At 41.1% G+C, this 21,096-nt stretch overlaps 1 protein-coding gene across 8 annotated transcripts in view; it reads left to right on the top strand.

The window, feature by feature from the left end:
* Slx4ip (SLX4 interacting protein) overlaps positions 1 to 21,096 on the top strand; it is a 153,147-nt gene that overhangs the window by 47,063 nt on the left and 84,988 nt on the right. Inside the window, exon 1 of one of the 8 annotated variants that reach the window (XM_050131955.1) lies at positions 6,698 to 6,771. The exons of the other annotated variants lie outside the window; for them this stretch is intronic. Within the exon in view, the coding sequence (XP_049987912.1) occupies positions 6,769 to 6,771 (3 nt within the window). The 5' untranslated portion in view covers positions 6,698 to 6,768. Of the gene's footprint in view, positions 1 to 6,697; positions 6,772 to 21,096 lie in introns of those variants that run through there. 8 annotated transcript variants of the gene reach the window in all.

Raw genomic sequence — 21,096 nt, 5'->3', positions numbered from 1 at the left:
TAAATGTTCTGCTTTCCTTAGTTCTTGTATTCCTGGAAATAAACTTTGCTATGATTTCCTATTGGTAGAATTTATAGTTATTGAAGCCACTTTTTTTTATGAATGAGCTTTATTGCTTGTTTCTCTATTTTTTAATGGACTTTTTTGTTACTACTCTCATTAAGATGAATCATCCTCTTCTAAGTATTGATAATAGCTTGAACCTGAATAAAACGTTCCTGTGAAACCTCCTAAGCTGGTGGTAGGAAGTGAATATCTAGGACATGATTTTCCAGATTCTTCACCAATATTAGTTTGTATTCTTGTATTCCTCTTGAATCTTTGCTTTAGTAATTAATACTTTTCTTCATAACCACCAGTTTCATTCATGTATTCAAATATATTTTAAATGATATTGGATGGTCTATAATTTTTTCCTGATTAAAATAAAAATCAAAAACCAAGCATTTAAGGTTATACCTTCCTTTTATGTAGTATTATTTATCTGGGATGGAAGCTTTTCTGGTTCATTACATTTTTCTAATGAACCAGAATTTTCCCTTTATTTAATTTCTGCCTCTGTCTTCTTTTTTTCTTGTTTTCTCCTTTCCTCTCTGATCTATCTGCTTAGATTTTTTCCTTTAGTCTGTTGTACGCTGAGTTAATTTTTTTTCTATTTTGTATTATAGAAAATACACTCATGAAAGGGTGGGAAGGAAGAAGAGTTAGAAAATAGTAATAAAATACAAAGTTTCAAATAGAAATACATTTTGGTGTCTTTTGTACAGTTGGTATTAGAGTTATTAATAAATACATTTCAGACTTTATAGGAATGAATTTCAGATATCTTGCCAGAAATACTGGCATAACCATGGCTACAGAATGCCAGTTAGCTTGATTCACTTATTCCCCTTTTCACATCAAAATATCCCATTGTACCTCATATGTTCAATTATTATTTGTTACCTTCAGCATGATAGCTTTTAATATGTATTGCTTTCATCATAGTCCATTTATAAATATTCTGTGATTGTATTATTAGCCCTCTTTGATTTATTTAGAGTCGTGTCTTAAATTTCTTAAATACATTTTAAGATCATTTTTGTGACTGGAAATATTCATTGATAGAGCACTTACCTAACATGGGCATGCCTTGAACTTGATCCCTAGCACTGGAAGAGAAACCAAACAAAAATTTGTCACTTTCTAATTTAAGTACCTACAGTATATTGGGTGATTTGTTGAAATTTCCTTTCTGACCTGGTGCATGGTCAGTCTTAAGTTTTAATTTATCTTAATTTTAATATATGTGTATGTGTGTGTATCTCGATATATATGCTATGCTGGAGGGTGCCTTTGGAAGCTATAAGTGGGCACCTGATATCCTGGGGCTGGAGTTACAAGCAGTTGAATGTAGCGTGGGTCCTCTGGAAAAGAAGCAAGTGTTCTCAACTGCTGAGCTCTTTTCTGGGCTCATCAGTTTCTTTTTCAGTCATTGTATAATTGAGATAATTTTACATTCTATATTTATTAAATTCAAAATTCTATGTAATTTACAGATCAATTTTTATTTGGTTGTCATTAAAATGTTTTACCTGATTACTAAGCTTCTGGCAGTCTTTCTGGGTGTATTCTTGCCATGTGTACTGCATTTTCTCATTTGCGCTTCCTGTCTGTGAAAGCTGCTCTGCTCAATCCAAAGTTTATGATTATCATCTTCATAGGATTTTCTGTTTCTGTTATCAGGTGTTCTTAGTGGCACGAAAACTTTTCCTGGAATAGTCTATTTTCTGATGTTAATATTTTGTTGCAAGTTTTTTTATTAAAATTTGTTAGACATTTATTTTCTAAAATTTTCTATTTATCATTTCTAAGAACAAAGAGATGATATTTATCATCTTCCATTCATCTCTTTCTTTGTACCAATTTATTTCCATAGTGTAGTAATCTATACTTATTAACAGGTTGTACTTATTGCAAATAGTAATAAAACTGAAATTTTTTCTGTTATAGTATATATTTTCTTTGATGTGTGTGTGTCTGTATCCTTCTTGTCTTCTGATTTTACCCAAATGTTTTGTATTTTCTGCTATGCCGACGTCCATCTTCTGACAGATGTGTACTTATTCTGTTACTTTAGAATAATTTTTTCATTTCATTGTATAACAAAGATCGTAAGGAGAAGAAAATTCATCTTGAGAATCACAAGCTAACAGATGTTATTTTTCTTGTAGAATATAAAATCTGGAGGAGGACACATCACTAGCAACTCAGGCCCTGTCTTTCAGGTTCTCATCCCTTACACCATGGACTTCACCTCTCTTTGTTTGTTTGTGTTTTGTTTCATGGCTGCAGACTGGCCTTTTAACTTTCAGATAGCACATCAGTGTATCAGGCAGACAGAGGTTGGGAAAGGACAAATGGGAGAAGAGAGATAGTCATTAAGAAGTCCACTGTTGTCATAAAAGGAGTGCTGGCCAAGAGACTTCCAGTTTGTGGTTCAGAGCTGTGTACCTGACCATCTGTAGCTGGGGGAGGCTGGGGGCAACTGAGACTCGGAATTGGAATCAGAGTGTCTACAGAGCTATCTCTCACATGTATTTAGTTCCCAAAAGTTTGCAATGAGCTCTTGTTCATCAGTATTTCTGTTCTTTCTGTAATGTAACTTAGACTAAGCACATCTTGCTTAAACATTAAACAACTGGCACAAAATCAATTGGCTGTTGATATTTACCAAGTACTTGGTATTCCCCTGTTCCCTACTAATTTCAGATCCGTTTCTGGGCCACGAGACAACTTGCTGCATTATTTCAGTTTACCCTTGGAATGCTAGGCAAACGCTACTCATCACTGAACTATATCCCAGCTCAGTCTTTTTTAAGTTTTAAACCTTGTTTTATTTATGCTTACAATCGTTTGTAGATGGTTTCAAATGTAATAGGACCAGAGGGATGCTTCACAATAAAGAGCTATGTATTATGTTGATTGTAGATTCTTTGGTAATTATAACAAGTTTATTCCTCTGATAGAATTCACAACTGGTGATTGCCATTACATCCTATTTTGGATTGCTCTCAGAGCCCAGATTTTTAATAATCCGTATTAAGCCCATTTCTTTTGAAAACCATCCAATATTTAAATTCATTTTAGAAGTTGTATCATCGGCTGCTCTGTCTAGACTATAACAATAGCAGTTCTCACTGCCTGATTTCTTCTAAGTGAGAGAACAGAACGTAAGCAATTAGATGGTAAGTTCTCACTGAGGATTGCAACTAAAAATAAAGTTTTTATACTTTATTTTTCAGATACTTCAGATAGTCAGTCATCGCCGCCCCTTAATGTGACTCACTGTTATAATGTTACTGTCTCAATGAGGAAATAAATAACATTCAGTTTTGAAACAGATACATAGATGCATACCCGGCTCTATTCAGTTCTAGATTGTTCTTTATATTCACTTAAAAAGTGACAGGGTTGTGAAATTGTAGCCAACCTTGCTGTATAGTCAGGCCTTATCTCAGACAAGCAAACAAAATTATCCCCTCAACAAAAAGTGAAGAGAAGACTTTGCATTTATGAAAATATCTGTCAAAAGTTTGTGGCTTTTACCCCCCCACGCCCATGTTGTACAAAATATGTGTGTTTGTAAGACCTACTATTACTACATTCTTTGCTTCTCCTTATACCCCTTTTCTTTTGGGGGATTTTGATCTATAGCCAGTACTGTTTTGAGATAAAGTACTTGGCAAGGATGCTTCTGAACTCAAACATCCAATGTAAAATGTTTGAGGCCAGCATAGATAGCTAAAAACTTTGTCTACACCAGAATTGTGCATAAATACCAGGTAACCACTCTCTCCTTCCTGTGTTCATTTGGTAGAGCTTCCTTTTCCACTGGCCTGATGCTGTTGGATGAAATTAATGGGTGATTTTTCAATGTGAATTGTACCTAAAAAGAAATGAAAGGCTCCATGCAAAGTACAAATTCGGTTATATGTGCTTACATTGATCGTCCCTAAAACGGGTGAAAATATTACAGTTACTCTGTAACAGAAACATGAGTGTTAGTAATGATAATGGTGGCCAGCAGTCTTTTGCACAACAAGTGCTAATAGACAGGACACAAGACAAGCAAGCTGTCTTGTAACCTTTTCCCAATAGGAAAAGCTTTGTTAGACTACTATACCCTGTTGCTATTCATCTAGACCTACTTCTAGTTCAGATGCTGAGATGGTACATAAATATACATGTGTATAAACACAGATACACAGTATACACACACACACACACACACACACACACAGAATGAACATTAAGGGCCAGGCATGATTGTAGTTGGCGACTGCCTGTGTGTTTCCTGACTGCTCAGACTCGAATCAATCACACAGAAACTGTATTAACTAAATCACTGCTTAGCCTATTAGCTTATGCATATTTCTACCTAGCTCTTACATCTTAAATTAACCCATTTCTATTATTTTATATTTTACCACGAGGCTCGTGGCCTACAGGCAAGGTTCCATCTGGCAACTGGCATCTTTCTCCTCTGGCAGCTACATGGCATCTCCCTGAAGCTGCACACTCGCTCGCCATATCTCCTCCAGCCTGACTATATTCTGCCCTGTCACAGACCCAAGCAGCTTCTTTATTAACGAGTGATAATAAAACACATTCACACACACAGAGGGGAGTCCCACATTACATGATGACCCTGAGGATTGGGAGTTAAAGACCAGCTAGGGCAGCATAGTCAGACCAGATACTGCGTTTCTTGAGTAAAACACATTATTTTCTTCCAGTCAGCTAAAGGCCTAAAGCTTGGACCCTGAAGAAGAAGGTTTTAGCCTTTAGACTGCCTTCTAGGCCCAAGCTTGCATCAGCAGCTGCCCCGTCTCCAATCTCTTGATTTGTCCTGCAGATTTCTGACTTGATAGCCTCTAAGCTGTTCTCTTGCTCTTCCACAGCCCTGCAGTTCTGTTTCTGTGAAGAACCTTGAGAAGTGGCGGCGACTATGCCTTTCCTAGTTGTCTTCACGTTACAGACATCCTCTTAGCTAGGACAGAATGCTCGCCATTAAAGCTATAGAGGAAATTACTCCAATTTAAATTTGAGATTCATTTATTCTCTTCTCCCTCCTAAGATCTTTCGACAATGATGTTAGTGAGTGATAAAGGAGCTGGGGATGCTTTGAAGAGAGGCTGTTGCTATCCATGAATTAATCTGTCCTCACTGAAGTAACCCTTGACAGTTCACATTTACCAGACCACTTGCTGACACCTGGGGCAGTACTAAGGCTTTTATACTGCAGCGATACCCTCCCTTCAGTGGCCAGATGACTCTTTATACTGCAGCAATACCCTCCCTTCAGTGGCCAGACTGTTCACCGCACATACTCAGTCTCCACAGAAGCCTCCTTGTTTCACTCCGTCTTGATGTCTGCCACTGCACTTAGTCCTGTGGATGGCCACCGCTGCCACTAAGTCCTCTTGATGTCTGCCAGTGCACTTAGTCCTCCTGATGGATGACATTGTATTTGTCCTAGAGGCTGGTGGGCAGAACTGTAAAAGACTTTCATAGTTGCCATTCTTGTCTCCACCTGCATTTCATTGTCTTTGCTGTTGTTGTTTGTGATGCTCCTCCAGGGTGCTCACAGGATGCACTGCCTTCTATCATGTGATCTTTACTCAGACCACCCCTTGGGCAGAACCATCTCTGCCATTTCCTGTTCTCTTTTCTGCTTTGCTCCTTCCCAGCACACATGAACTGCTTATTAATATGGCATCTATTTTACCTTCCCCTTCTCCATCTTTATCACAGCACAGACTTCTTGAAGGCAGGGATTTTCTTCTTCCCTCCCTCCCTCCCTCCTTCCCTCCCTTCCTCCCTCCCTCCCTCCCTCCCTCCCTCCCTCCCTCCCTCCCTCCCTTCCTCTCTCCCTCCCTCTGGGACAGTGTCAGGGGTGGGAGCACTGCAGTACTCAGTGTCAGGGGTGGGAGCACTGCAGTACTCAGTGTCAGGGGTGGGAGCACTATAGTATTTAGGTCCGTGTCAGGAGTGGGAGCACTGTAGTACTCAGGGACAGTGCCAGGGGTGGGAGCACAGCATTACTCGGGGACAGTGTCAGGAGCAGGAGCACTTCAGATCCTTGATGAGGTCAGGGAGACGGACATTTTCACATTTTGAAAATGTAACATTGAGCTTAAGTTTCTCTCTGAGCACAGGAGGTTATTACTAGATGTGGAGAAATTGCAGCAGTTACAGGGTCTCTGCAAGGCTTCGGGGGTTTTCCTGGCCCCAAAGATGGCAGCTGTGACAGAGGAGGTCATGTTAGATGGCCTTGCTCTGTTCCTGCAGGGAAGAGTATGCAATACACATCCAGCAGGGCTTAGGTAGCCGGAAGTGTGGTTACTCCTTACCCCCAAAGTGAATTTTAAAGTTCACTTATTTACACTGTTCTCATAGCAACGGGAAAACTCTCCTGACCTATAGCCACAGAAGACTCTGTAAAAGAAACTGTAGGAGGAAAAATAGAATAATGCCAGGGAAAAAAAAGTTTTTAATGAAGTACCATTCTTTCGCTCACTCGGTCAACTGAGAGTAACAATGTGTGCATTTGGCAACCAGAAGGGAAAGGTCATCTCCTGTTGCAGCATGAACCTGCCCACATTATGAGATTTGGTTTTTGTTGACACACAGTGTAGTATGAAGGTTGGTCCTTCGAATGGAAAGTCATTAAAGATGTGAGAACCAGCAGTGCTCGCTAACCTGAAGCATTTGGGACTTTGAGGAATGGTAAGTGCAAACAGCCCAGAATCCAGAGACTGTCCCAAGCGTTAAACTCTAGACTCTGGGAATGTGGACATGTCTTCAGTTACACGGATGTAGATAATTTTTCTTTCTGTGAGGTCTCTTGTCACTTCTATCTTGTCTGGACAGGGTGGAACTTTTGTGTAAATTCTATTTCTAGCTTGAAGAAACACTGAATTGTCAGCCAAAGCCAGGGCCACTTGGAAAGTGGGAAAGACACCGAAGATGGGGCCTGTCTTCTCCTTTGTCCTGGCTGTGAACTTGGGGCCCCTGCTCTGCTTGGTGCTTTCTGGGCTGGTGCCCATGGCCTGTGCAGAGCCTTTAACTGGGCCAAGTTGAAGCAAAGCCTCATCTCATTCTCAAGTTCGTCCTTAGGATCTCTGCTCATTAACTGTTTTGTAGATCTTTTCTGCCATGGAACTCTGGGCTTGGACTTACTGAACATGGTGCTTGGCATATTTCTGTGATTTTGTAAGAAATCTATAGGCTGACGACCTTGTGAGCCCTTCCTGTTCTCTCTCTCCCTCTTGTTTCTCTACTTAATAATATACATTGCTACACAAGTACACATATAACCAAGCTCTATTAAGTTATTTTTTTCTCCAAAACTGTGTTAAAATAAATAAGATCTCTTCCTCCCCCACCCACTTTAAACCTGCCTGCTTCTGAGTTCTCGGCTAGTAATGTCTTGATTCCCGTTTTGGTTGAGGAACTCCATAGCCAAGTTTGTTGCATGCTGCCTCACTTTGTACTCATGGTTATGATATTGAAACTTCAGGACCACACACAGATAGCAAAGTCTCTGGCCACTTAAGCATGTAAACAGTCTGGCTTTTTATAAAGTGGAAAAATATTTCTTGTGCACTATTTTAACATGATCAGCATGTTGAAACTTGGTGTGCAACTGTGTCAACATTTCCTTGGCTCTGAAGAGCAAACCTGGAGAGAGCGCCTCATGGTAACATAAAATGCAAGCTGGTTGTTTACTACGGGGATTTAGGCTGCAATTACAGGCTGAAGCAGACTTCCAAACGTGGAATACAAAATAAATGAAATACATTTTCCTAGCATTGTAATTATGCCAGGTACATAGGGATTCCTTTCCAGATGACTAATATTCTCTCCGAGAATCCGAAGGAAATCGGGAGTTACAGTGCTGTCTGTGAAGCGCCTTCTTGGTCCCTTATCAGGACCAGCCCCTGGGGTCTTGGTTGTATCCATGGCACACATCCTGAGATGTGTTGGATTTGTTACTACCCGCCGAGCATGTGGATTAAACCGGCAGTTTTCTCTCTTCTTGCTTGTCCCCACTCTGGTCCTCTGGAGGAAAACAAGCAGTAAACAAGCAATCAGGGAAGCGAGCAAGAGGATACTGGCACTTGCTAGGAAGTGGATCTATTCCGCATCAGATGTTTACTGAGACACTGTTAAGACCCTTAGTTGGTGAACAAAACATTCCTTTCTTCCCTCAATGGGACTCACTCCGGAGTAAGGAGATAGGCCATGAGCAGTAACCAGAATAAATGCTCAGATGATAGAGGTTGGTAGGTGGCAAATCTTACCTAGCAAGAGAAGCTAAACAGGTGAAATGTATCAAGAGTGGCATGGGGAAGCTGATTGATTTTGCTTTTGTTCTTATTTATCCACCTTTACTTAGGTACAGTTAACAAATAATAATCATATATGTTCAGTACACACTGTCATTCTATGATTGTCAGCTGTGTTTACCAATTCCGTCACCTCACACAGCTACCATTGAGGGGGACATGAGAGGAAATCTCAAGGGACGTTAAGTAGGGCAACATGGGAAGACCCGACTGAGAGAACCTGAGGAGGTGACAGCTGCACACCCTCTCCTCGATTCTAAACCTATAGGAGACCAGCGTGTTTGAAAAGTAAGGAGACAAGTTGGGTGGGGCGGAAACAAGTGGGGGACTCTCCTGGATGAGTAAATGAGCTTAAAAAGCTCTTGAGTTGTGTGACTGAGGACGTTAGGGAAGTCTTCTGATGGAGTTACGATAATTTTAACTGATGCCCAGAAACTGCCAGGAGCTTATTATATATAAGAGTTACATATTATATGTTCCAGGCAGAGGAACAGTAAGACCAGAGTGGAAAGGGAGAGAGAATGCAGTGGGAGAAGGAGGACCATGCTAGGTGAAGCTGTGCTCTGGGTGGAGTTCTGCCCCAAGTGAAACCGCCCACAGAGTGATGCTCTTGTCTCTTCGGTCTTCTCACAAGACCACCGAGGAGAGAATACTAGAGGATGAACTGAGCATGCGCATGGATGCTGCTCGTAGACGGCAACGTGCTTCTTTAGCTCTTCAGTTCTAGTAGAACAGCCAGTGGTCTTAACAGCTGAGCCATTCCTCCAGCCCCAACATTAAAGGTTTTAAATTACCGTTCTTCATTGCTTTCCCAGTGTTAGAGGTAGCCGTGCTGGAGGCTGCCATACCTATACACATAAAATAAATTTAAAAGTAAATCTTTTTTAGGAAGTATCTGGTGCCTTCCAGTGATTAAACAAATGGTTTTTTTTTTTGTTTTTTGGGTTTTTTTTTGTTTTTTTACTGAAAGATGTTCATTTGAGCATTATTAATAATACTTAAAAACTGAAGATGACTGAGTAAAAGTCATTAAACTAATGAGAAAATTTTGACATGGCTATATAATAGAGTTAAAATTAAATAGAATTTCATTTGACTCAAGCAGAACAAAATTGTATGTACAGAATTATTTATAATGATAGTATTGACAAGGAGGCTGGCTGTTTTGACCTTAATTTTATAGCAATACCTCAAGCAGGCAAGTATAAAAAGTAAGAAATGCAGTATAATTCAGTAAATATTCAATACCTTTTTTACAAGGGTACATGGTTGCTATAAGCCAAAGAGTACTTGAAGCACAGTCTTTGCCCTCATACAGTTTGTCCGGCATCCGTGTGAAGTCCCTGGAAGAAAGGAAATTAAGAACAGTACAGGGCAGAAAGGGGAAAAGTGTACCCTGTGTCATGCCAGGCCAGGCCTCTTCACCAGGACTAAGTGAGAAGAGTAGACAGGTGCTGTTTGTCCATTCTGTGCTGGAAAGTAGCAGGTTCTAGCAGATGTGTCTTCTCTGACTCTTTGCTAGAGCTACCATACTAAAGATAAGGACCGTCATCACTCTTTTCCCGAGGAGACCACTGTGACTCAGCTAGCACTTGGTTGAATGGGAATTTATGCCGAAGGCTGATGGGTCAAAGCCCAGACCATCCTTCTCCCTCCTGTGGAGCCAGCATGCACACTCCAGGAAAGAGAACCGGCCCCGGGAGTATTGCTGTGCAGCAGCTCTCTGTTGCTAGGATGCACGGGTAGGGATCCTGGAGGTGGTAGGAGATGGGCAGAGAAGACAGATGTGGAACCAGACTTGAGAAATCTCTAGAGCTCTGCACCCCAGTGTCCTCTTCCTGTCCTTTTTCTAGAAACTGCTGATAAAAGGCGGGGAAGGTATTGGGAAGGGTCAGTGCAGGACTTCGCGTGGCAGTGCAAAGGGGCTAGTGAGGTCTGTTAGGGGAGTGGAGGCATCACCTGCTCCCGAAGCAGCTAAGCTCCTTTGTCATTGCCTTTCATCTTTCTCTTCCTATCAGAGCCACTGCTAACACTGAGGGTGGATATCCCCACGCCTGCTTTCACATGGGAGCCTGGGGATTTGTCCCCTCCCTCTCCCTGCACAGTACTACACAGGCAGCTGAGGTGCTGGCTCCTCCCACTTCCTTCATCCCTATACTGCCCTCCCACCCGGGTGCCTTCACACTTGCTTTGTGTCAGTAAGTCCTGGTATGATCTAGGGTTTGATCTCTTCGTGGCTAGATTTGACGATGGCATGAGAAACAGAAGCCTGAGAAAAGAATGAGTCTTTTCCCTCCCCACTTCACTCTTTTCCCACCCTATCTGAGGGTCTAGCACTCAAAAGTTGTCTAGTACGGTGATCAAAAGGCATTGAGTTGGCAGACTGTAATCTCATTTTTACTCTTTAGGTGTGAGGCATTGGCTTAGTGACATATTTTGAGCCTCCTTTTCCTTATCTGCAAAAGTGAGAGTACAGTTCACCACTAGACTAATTGAAGCACCCTGCCAAGGACTTCATGCTGTGGACTGGAAAGAGCATCTCCTTAACGACGAGTGAGGAGGGCTTGAACTGGAGAACATCTGGGTTCAATATGTATTTGAAGAGTCATTGCATATTAATAATTCCAGAGGTGAAATAGACTGTGAGCATTAGTAGTCCATTTATAGCTGGGTTTTTGTTTTGTTGTGTTGTGTTGTGTTGTGGTGTGGTTGTTAATGTGACATAAACCTAGAGACACCTGAGAAGAGGGAATCTCAGTGGAAGAATTGGCTCAATCAGATAGTCTTGTGATTTTCTTGATTGAAGACTGATGTGAGGGGAACTAGTGACCGTACACATAGCACCAGCACAAGGAAAGTAGGCCTGGGCAGTCCAAAGAGGTGAGTTAAGGTGTGAGCCAAGGGATAAGTAAGTAAGAAGCCATCCACCCTGGCTTCTGCTCCAGGTCTGTGCCTTGAGTTTTTGTCCCTACTTCCCTCAGTGATGGGTTGTGACCTTAAGTGTAAGCTGAAATAAATCCTTTCCTCCCCATTGTACTTTTTCTTATGATGTTTATCAGAGCAACAGAAAGCAAACAAGAACAATGTGCATTTATCCATTTATTGCTCTCACAACCACAATGGCTTTTTAGTGGCCCATCTATTTGCCACGGCAAGCCCATGTTTTCTCTTCTCTCCTGCTCTGAGAGAGAGAGAGAGAGAGAGAGAGAGAGAGAGAGAGAGAGAGAGAGAGAGAGAGAGAGAGAGAGAGACACTCTTGATTTAAATGTCAACTCTGAACTAATGACCCTCATTCCTTTAAAATACCATGAGCCATGAGAACTACATATTGTGGTCATATTTATCTTTCAAGCTAGATTACTGTAGCTCAGGCTTTGGCCCCATGATGCAGTAAGCTGTCTTCCCTGCCTGCCACTGACAGCACAGAGCCTGCCTGTTAGAGCTTGCCTAACTCTTCTGATAATAAGGCAGGCTACAGTGAGAGGGAGCTGGCTGTAGCCTCAGGCACCTGGCAAATTATTAATGGGCCAACATGAATGGACCCAGCTTGAATCGGGCACAGTGTACCTCTGCAGGATCCTGTCAGCCAAAACCACTGTGTCTGTTGTTTGAAGCGATACCTCTGGCTGCTTCCCAGGTGCCCTCAACACACAACTGTGGAATTGTGCCATGTTCTTGTCCCTTTGTTTACCTTGCTGACAAAAGGAAACCAGTTTGTTTTCTTACTGTTTGGAGTTGCTGATGATTCTTCAAAACTTAAAATGTTTGCGATACATTGTTCCCTTAATCTGGAAACAGCTATTTAATCTGCTTTATCTTATTTCCCTGTGATATAACTTTCTTGATCAGAGTCTCTGAGGGAAAAAATAAAAACAAAACCCTGGGACATGTGCCAGATTCTTTCACAGTCTCTTCTGCATCCTTCCAGCCACAGGGCCGCAGCCGCTGAACCGCTGGAGATGCTGGTAGGAATAAACACGGGTCTGAGGTGTTGGACTCCATCTGCTCATCAGATGTTTTGTTTGGAATTGAAATGTTTCTCAGAAACCCATGTTGACAGTTTGGTACTCAATGTAGCAGTCCTCAGAGGTGACTGGATCTGAGGGTCCGACCTCCTGACTAGATGAATCCGTTTATGGATTGACAGGTTAATACTTTATAGAGCAGGGACTGTTATGAAGCCAAGCGCGTTATCCATCCACCCACCCTGCTTCGTGAACACCGTGAGGTCAGTAGACTTGCTCTGCTATGGTCTTCCTGATGTTCTGCCTTAGCAGATAGGACCGAACCAACTGGGTCAAGTGTTTGAGGCATGAATCCACTGGACTCACGAGTCAAAACCAACATTTCCCTCTTTGATTTGATTTATCTCAGATACTTGATCAGAGCAGTGGGAAGCTGACTTTCATGCCTGATAACCAAGTAGCCATTAAGGGAACATCCTGAATGGACATCTGCCTCCCTGAAACCTACCTTAAGCTGTTGTTTGGTGTCGGTCTTGGTTTTTAGACAAGATCTCACTCTGTAGCCCAGGCTGGCCTTGAAGTCTTGGCACTCAGCATTCCCAGTGTTGAGACTGCAGACTGAGTCACATCAGGCTCCTTAAGCTATTTTAAATGTGCCAGGCCGTGTCCACCTGCCCCTTCACAGCCGTGGTGTCAGTGATTAATACAAGTGGCACCCGGGTGTGTGGTGCTCTCTTACGGCCTGACCACTCGCTCTTGGGAAGGAGTTACTTCTCCAGCTCCCAGCTGAGCAGATGGAGGTCTGCTGGAAGGTAGGCAGCCTGAGGAGTCAGCTCCGAGTCCCTGGCTGTGCTGACTCATGCTCCTTGTGACAATTTTGCTGCCTGCCACAGCCACACTTTTGTCTTTCCCAATTTAGTCTTTTCTTCTTCCATCCAAATAGCTGAGTTCTTCTGGTGACCCCACAGATGCATTCTAGACATTACACCCAGCTCTTCCTTCCATTTTGAATCCTTTCTCCCTTGACAGAATCCTAAAAATGTGGTGCTCTTGGAGAAGCTGTAATTTGGTCAATTTTAGTTTCATTTTTAATATGAAATTACGACAAAGTGAAAATTTATGCTTAATCGATAGAAGTACCCTCCCCTCTTTTCTTGTTGGAGAATGGGGTAGGAGTCTTGAGACTCTCAGAGTGGAAGGTTGCCTCTAGATTGCTTGAGCAAACTTCTTTGAGGGCTAGCAAACGTTTCCAAATAAGGCCGTTTTAGTTTTGCAGGTCATATAGTCTTTGCTTATATTAGGAGAACTGGTGAGGCTAGCCTGGGCTTTGTAGAAAGATCCTGTCTCTCAAAATAAAACAACAGCAGCAACAACAAATCCCTAGGAAAACCAAAATAAACAAGAACAACAAAATCCTTCAATTCTGCAATTATTTCATGAAACCAAACATAAATAGAATGCAAAGATATGAGCATGTCTGTGCCCTAATAAGATTTTATTTACACAAACAGGCAGAAACAGAGTTATGACGTGGATCATAGTTTGTATTTAGTAGGGTTGTTCTTGATAATGAAAATTTTGCCAAAGGGCACGAAGTTGGACAGTCTATGTTGTGTTTGCGTGTTGATTTAATACCTACACCTTTTCTACTCCAAGTCTGTGTTGCTCAGCAAATGAATGTGTTGTCACTGTATTGTCGTCATACTTGAAAGTTCTTAATGAGACAAAGATAAACTAGAAACGCTGGCTTATTGTAACAGTCAGGGCTTCTGCTTCATGTGACCCATCAATAGATAATCTATACGAGAACCCGACAGTCTAAGAAATTCATGGAGGGAGAACAAAGACCTCCCAGAGTGTCCATCATTCATTTTGTCGGTAGTCCCTGCTATGGACCTTATATGGTTTATATGTTGTATGAATGCCCTTCACATCAAGGGCTTTATATGGCTTATCACAGGAAATTTACCCAGGACCACAAAGCTAACAATTAGATTTGGTTGTAGTCCTGGACTGTCTGACTCTAGAACCTACCTTCAATTATTATAAAGTAATTGGATTTAACAAATCAGTCACCTGCAGCTAGAAGACTGGGTTGAAATGGCAGAGGCTACTGCTACTCCTTCCTTACCCCTCTTAGACATAAACATCACAGAGGGTGGCTGTTAGGTGGGACCTTTCAATGGGAGTTAAGAAATAATGAAACCTGAAGGCCTTTGGGTTGAATTGATCTTCAAGGCCCAAGAGGAGCATGAATGTGTCAGGTGTGTGTCTCATCCACAGATTTAAGAGATCATAGGACTTAAGGAGGGGGTATAGGCTCGGTTTAGCTCAGAGGTTTGCTGGCTAGGATACAGGATGCAGAAGACAGGAACGCCAGGTCTTCTTTCCATCCACCAACCCTCTGCTGCAGAGTGAAGAAGTCTGTGTTTCACGTATATCTGCGCATCCATTGAGGTGCACATTTTCCTGGGATACCTGTGCCTTCTAATGAGGCCAGTGGAGGGAGAGCAACCCACACTAATCAGGACCTTTATTAGTTTCTCATCTTTCTAGCTCAGTGATTTAAAGAGAATACCAACTCGTATCTAATTTCCATTGGGAGTTGCCTTCGTTAGATAAACCTGTGCCAAAAGGAAATCTTTAAAAATAATTTCCATTGCTCTGATTATTTGTGGGTGGTATTTTTTTGTATGGTTTCCAAAGCAGTGACCCTAGCCACACTGAGGACAGTCATTTGGTGCTCTTGCCAACTCCGCACTCAGTGAAAAGTGCAGAGAAAGGTGCCTGTAGCTTTGGTTACAAACTCCTTCTCCTGGAAGTGGGATGGGTGGGTAGCTCTCCCAGCCCCAGCCTTTCAGTGTAAATCCTTCAAGGTATAGTCTAGTTGGTGTGTTTTTCCCAGATTCTGAACATTACCTCAGGACAACTGTCTGAGTTCATTTTGGCACCAGGACAAATGAGAGGATGTTTCCTGTTTGCCTGACTCTTGCCCCAACTTCTTTCTCTGTTCTGTTAAGCTCTTGGCTAAATTCTTTCCTCTTGTAGTCCACATTTTAACTGATGTTAGGGCACCGAGTGCAAAAATCTGCAAACAGTTAGCTTTTCATGTTTGAGCATTCCAGTCAGAACAGACTGAAGTTAAAGTTCTCGGAGCATGGCAAGATCCCTCTCTGCATAATGCATTAAACATTTAATAACTGTACTAATAATCCCAAACACTTTTAATGGGCCACATGGGAGCCTTAATGTGGTTTAAAAAAAAAAAAAGCGTGTTTCTTCACGTCAAGTTAACTTGCATCAAATTGAGAGAAATTCTTCGAAACAGCTTTGAGGGGCTGGAGGTTTCTAAGCCGGGAAACAAGTAGCATATTCTAAAGTAGTTCCTATGTAGAGAAAGACAATAAAAATATGGTGAGCGCTGACCTAGCACCGAGCATTTGTTTGCAGTTTAATGCTTTTTGAGTTGAGAATCGTCACAGGGCTCTGGTGTCTCTGCTGCGTGTCAGGCTAAGCGATTATGAGTAGGGTTGGCAGCTCAGACCACTCTTGGAACACAGGTCTCTGGCTTCAGGACCTTGTTCTTTGATTGGGAATGTGAACTGTTTGAATTTGGTCCTTTTTGAAGTATTGTAGGAAAAAAGAACATGTAGCATGGAAGGCAAAATTTTGAAGGACAATGTGTTTTGTGTTAAACCGAATTAACATTTATTTCTAAGTTGAATGTTTTACAGAGTTCTTCTCCGGTGAAACAGGTGTGCATTTGAAGCAACACAGTTGCTCTCTGGAACTCGGAAAGAAGTCGTTAGAGCAAGGATGAGTCCATTATTGCAATAACCAGTTTTACTTTGTTTGGCTTGTTTCAAGTAGGGTTGGCTCCTTGCTCTAAACATAATCCAGTCAAAACACTTGCAGTTAAAAAACGTGAATACACTAAGGACTTAGGAAACTGATATTTTTCAAGCATTTGCAAGGAAATGATGTCTTCTGGATAAAATTCATGACATAAGCCTAGCCTATCAGCTCACTAGCCCTGTACTTCAGTGATAACTTTAAAAAAATTTAAATAATTTTTAATTGAAAAATTTAAAAAATTGCACATATCACTGTCGGTATGGCTATTTATATGGTAGTTATCAGAATATTGCTATAAAACTCATATTTTAAGAGAAAACACAGGTTTTGCATTGATTTTGCTGTGTAATCATCTCTCCGTCTTGATTCTTGATGATGTTTTTGTCTGGCCTAGCATACTAGGCCATAGTATCTGGTCTAGTGTTGCTATTAACATGATTAATGCACACAAATTGTAAATATTGGACCCGTTTTTATTCTATGAGGGAAGTTTAGTTTTCCAGTTCAGAGAAAATAGCAGACTGTTGACTATTATAGATAAACAAAGTCATTAGCATTACTGACCAAAGTCGAGGTACGACCCGAAAATCAAGAGGCTAGTTTTCATGTAAGGCTTTGGAGCTGGCTGGGGGGCGGGGGGGGGGCTGTTGGAGACATTGCTGCACATTGGCAGCACCCGCGAGTGGGCATTCTGCCTTTGAAGAGTGTGTTTGTTTGCAAATGTCAGTTCCAAGATGCTTTATAATAAACAGGTCTGTTCCTCCCTGACCTTCTCCATCCAGAGAGTTCCAGCTACAAGCAGCTCACCCCATTTAAGGACAGCAGTGATGCAAGCATCTAATGGCAGTGAGTGTTCCTAAAAGGAAGAACAAAAAAGCCTGGCTTTTTAAGAAGGAATTTACTGGTATTAGCAAAGAAAAATCTCAAAGTGGCTTCACTTATCTCCACTGGCTTCCATTCATCTTTCCTTTTAGCAGAATGAAAAATGGGTGGATAGTTACAGCTTTGTTCTAAAGTGGCCCGTAATGTGCTGTGTGTTTTACATCCCAGAGGACGGCCAAGTCCTAATATGGCATTGGTACTCAGAGAAGCCTCCTTTCCTTTCCTTTCAGTCTATACAATAGGTAATGTGCTCGTGTCCAGGTCAGGATGAGCGTGTAGCAACTGCTAACCCAAAAGCTTGTGTTTCTAAGAACTTGAAAGGAGCTGTTTGTCCGTTCAGATCAGTTTAAGTGGTCAGGTCTTTGTCTTTGAAAAAGCTTCAGAATTTGTGAATGGTTTTGAGTCAGTCTTTTCCTTTCAACTTCATGCCATTATCTGTTTCTCAGTCTCTGTAATACCTGCCCTCTGGTGCTTGAAGCTCGGCTTTGAATCACAGCATGGCCAAAGACCAGGCTGACGTGGTACCCTGGTTGCAGTGTGTATCGCGACTTCATTCCTGGAAATGCAGACATACACAGGAAGGACCCGATTTAAACTTGGGAACTGCAGAGGCCAGAGCTCTATGCAAGTCTGAGGTGGAGCAGGGTATTCTAATAGAGATGATGTGTAAATTTTCCTGTGTGTTTTCAATGTAAGTGCCAACATTTACTAAAAGAGGGAAATGCTTGCTTTATGGAACTGGGCAGATTCTATTGGTTAGAGATTATTTTTCTAGTGGTGGGTTGACTGGACAGGCTTGTCGGGACTCTTGGTTCCCTTCTGAGCTTCTTGACTGTAGGGCTGTTTGTTAACCACGCGGTCCCTTCACTTGTCACTGAGAGATTGGGCCGGGTAATGCTGGCCTGTTTCATGGAGTAGATGAGGAGTAAGTTTAGGAATATTAAGAAAGCCGTTGATTCCTTGATTCCTCCTAACTGAGGCTGCTGCCTCTGAAGATGCTGACAGTTGAGCAGACCCATACTCCTAGACAGGGCTTTGTCAGTATCTGATCAATATATTCCTTAACAAGTCTTCCCATGTTTCCAGTTCATTACCAATTTCAGCCTCTGTAAGAGAAGGGATTTTTGTATTCAAGTGTCTCACAGAGGGAAAATTTATGTTTTTAAGGTAAGATTGTATTGCTCCCCCAAAGCCAACTGTGGTAGTTTGGATAAAGCCTCCTTAGGCTTATATATTTGAATACCTTGCATTGGAACTGTTTGAAAGGATTGTAAAGATTAGGAAGTGTGGCCTTGTTTGAAGAAGTGTGTCACTGTGGGGGTGGGCTTTAAGGTTTCAAAAGCCTGTTTCAGGTCCAGTCTCTGTCTTTGTAGCTCCCAGCTATGACAGATCCTGCTCCCTGTCATAATGATAATGGACTAAACCTCTAAAACTCTAGCGAGCCCCCAATTTAATATTTCCTTTTATAAGAGTTGTCTTGGTAATAGAATCTCTTCCAGCAATAGAACAGTGACTAGGACACAAAGCAAGAATGAATACTTTAACAATGAAGAATTCTGTTAGTGGGTAGTGGTTAGCACACGCCTTTAATCTTAGCACTTGGGAGGTGGAGGCAGGTGAGTCTTTCTGTGAGTTCGAGGCCAGCCTGGCCTATAGAGNAGGAAGAAAAAAAAGAAAAAAAAGAAAAAAAAAAAAAAAAAAAAAAAAAAAAAAAAAAAAAAAAAAAAAAAAAACACAAAAAGAGAGAGTTCTGTTAGACAATTAAATTTCTGTTAATAAAGTATGCTTGCTAAAAATGTTAGGAAAAAGTTAATTAAATCAACCTTGTTACTTTTCCCCTGGAAATTCATCTTGGCACTGATGGATGGCCATTCTCTCGACAGCCCTGAAGCTTTTCCAGTAGACTAAATGATGCCTCTTGCAGAGGATTAGCGCTGGCTGTAAAAAAGATGGTATACTACTGTGTTTGGTTTTATGCCCTTTCCTGCTGCCTGTGTTTTCTTTTATGGGCTCAATGCATGTTATACACTAGTTTTTCTTTCTAGAACCCTAGCCCAAGGAGTGGTGACACTAACATGTAGGGTGAGTTTTCTCTTAATTTAAACCTCTCTGGAAATACCCTCATGGCATGCTCAAAGTGTATCTTCTGGGTGATTTTAAGCAATGAAGATGAACCATCAGAAGTCCAAATAGAATCAAACATACTACTTAAAACTCATAACATTTTTACCCCTGCTCTTCATGACTGTCTGGTAATGCAAAATGGATCCAGCCCAACTAACTGCAAAAGGACATGTAGTCCTTTAAACACCTCAGCAGAGCTCAAAACACCTCAGCAGAGCTCAAAAAAGCTCTTCAACTGTGAACCTCTATAGAGTAAGTTTTTTTTTAAAAAGTTACTACATATTTGTAATATATAGAGTCACACAGTAAATATTTCTATTCCAAAAGCTAAGAATGGGAGTATAGAATGGAAAGACTAGGAATATGTATTTTATACATATACATATGTTTATGTATAATAACAATTATAATTTCAAAAATACAAAAACTATTAATTAGTTAAAAATAAAGTGAAAGAGGACTGTGGAAGCAATTCTGACATAGTTCATCAGTGTCTGGCCTCCATAGGTTAATGTTTCTACACACACACACACACACACACACACACGCGCGCGTGAGCCTTTGTTTCTGGGAGGAATAATGAGAATTCTATGTTCAAAAAGGACAAGAAGCTGCCACCTGTACTCTGGGGAAGTGGCCATACTAAGAACAGTGCCCTGACACAGCATTTTCAGTGTAGTTTTTAGTTTAGCTTGTTATTAAAAAAAAAAAAAAGGCCTCTTTTTCATATCCATTATCTGCTCTAATAGACTGCCTCCTTACTTAAGTCGGTGTAGTAACAATAGCACATGGCAGAAAGGTCAGAAGGCATCGTCCAAACATCACTCAGGCATGCACATATAACACACATGCACTTTTCTACCTTCAGGACATAGGGAATTTTAGAGATAAAATGCCGTTTGTGAGACCACTTATCACAGTGTGCTTTAAAGGGATAAGGCAGGAAGATTACAGTTTGAAACCTATTTCCCAGCAGGTGTTATTAAGTGAAATTTACTTTTTTTCAATGAAAACATGAAATTCTGTGCATTCACAATGCATTATAGTATATTATTTCAATACATGCATACATATATTTCAATACATATACATATATAACAAAGAATGACATACTTTTTCAAATTCTCCCACTCTATTATCTGTTCTCCCTCAATTTTCCTCCTATTTCCAAAAATGCTCTCTCTCTCTCTCTCTCTCTCTCTCTCTCTCTCTCTCTCTCTCTCTCTGACACACACACACAATTCTATAAATGAGGGAAAATGAGAAAAAGTGATACTTTCTTCTGCTTCACATGATCTCTGCTCCATTTTTTTTGCAAATGACAATTTAATTTTTTAAAGTTGTTTAATAATACTGTTTATGGTCTAATATTATAGTTTTGATTTGTAGTTACCTATATTTAGTGTTCATTTGTTCTTCTTTTTTAATATGTTAGTTGACCTCATGCACCCATCTGTAGATTGATATTTGCTCTTTCAGTGTTTGACTATTTTGTTGTGTATCTACTCTAGATATGTATTCTCTTTTGGCTGCATTGCTGGCAAACGTACTTCCCCCCATTATACCTAGTGTCTATTTACTGGGTTAATTACCTTCTTTCCTGTGTAGAAACTCTTCAATTTAATTGAGTTCTACTTGCCAATTATCACTGTTATTTCCTAAGCTTGTGGGGTCCTGCTCAGAAAGTTATTGTCTGCATCAGTATTTTTGAAGTGTTCTCCAACGTTTTCCTCTGGTTATGCCAGGGATTCGGGTATTAGGTTAAACTATCAATTTTTGATTGATTTTTTTTTTCAGGGTAAAGCATAGTTCCTTTCCTTTCCTTTCTTTCGCTTGTCATATGGATATCCAGTTCTCTGAGTATACCTGTTAAAGGT

The sequence above is a fragment of the Alexandromys fortis genome, unplaced genomic scaffold (assembly GCF_014885135.2).
Source record: "Alexandromys fortis isolate MF-2015 unplaced genomic scaffold, M_Fortis_MF-2015_v1.1 scaffold_6, whole genome shotgun sequence".
Classification (NCBI taxonomy): Eukaryota; Metazoa; Chordata; class Mammalia; order Rodentia; family Cricetidae; genus Alexandromys; species Alexandromys fortis.
The sequence above is the reverse complement of the archived record's forward strand: the minus strand, read 5'-3'. Positions and strand labels throughout refer to the sequence as shown.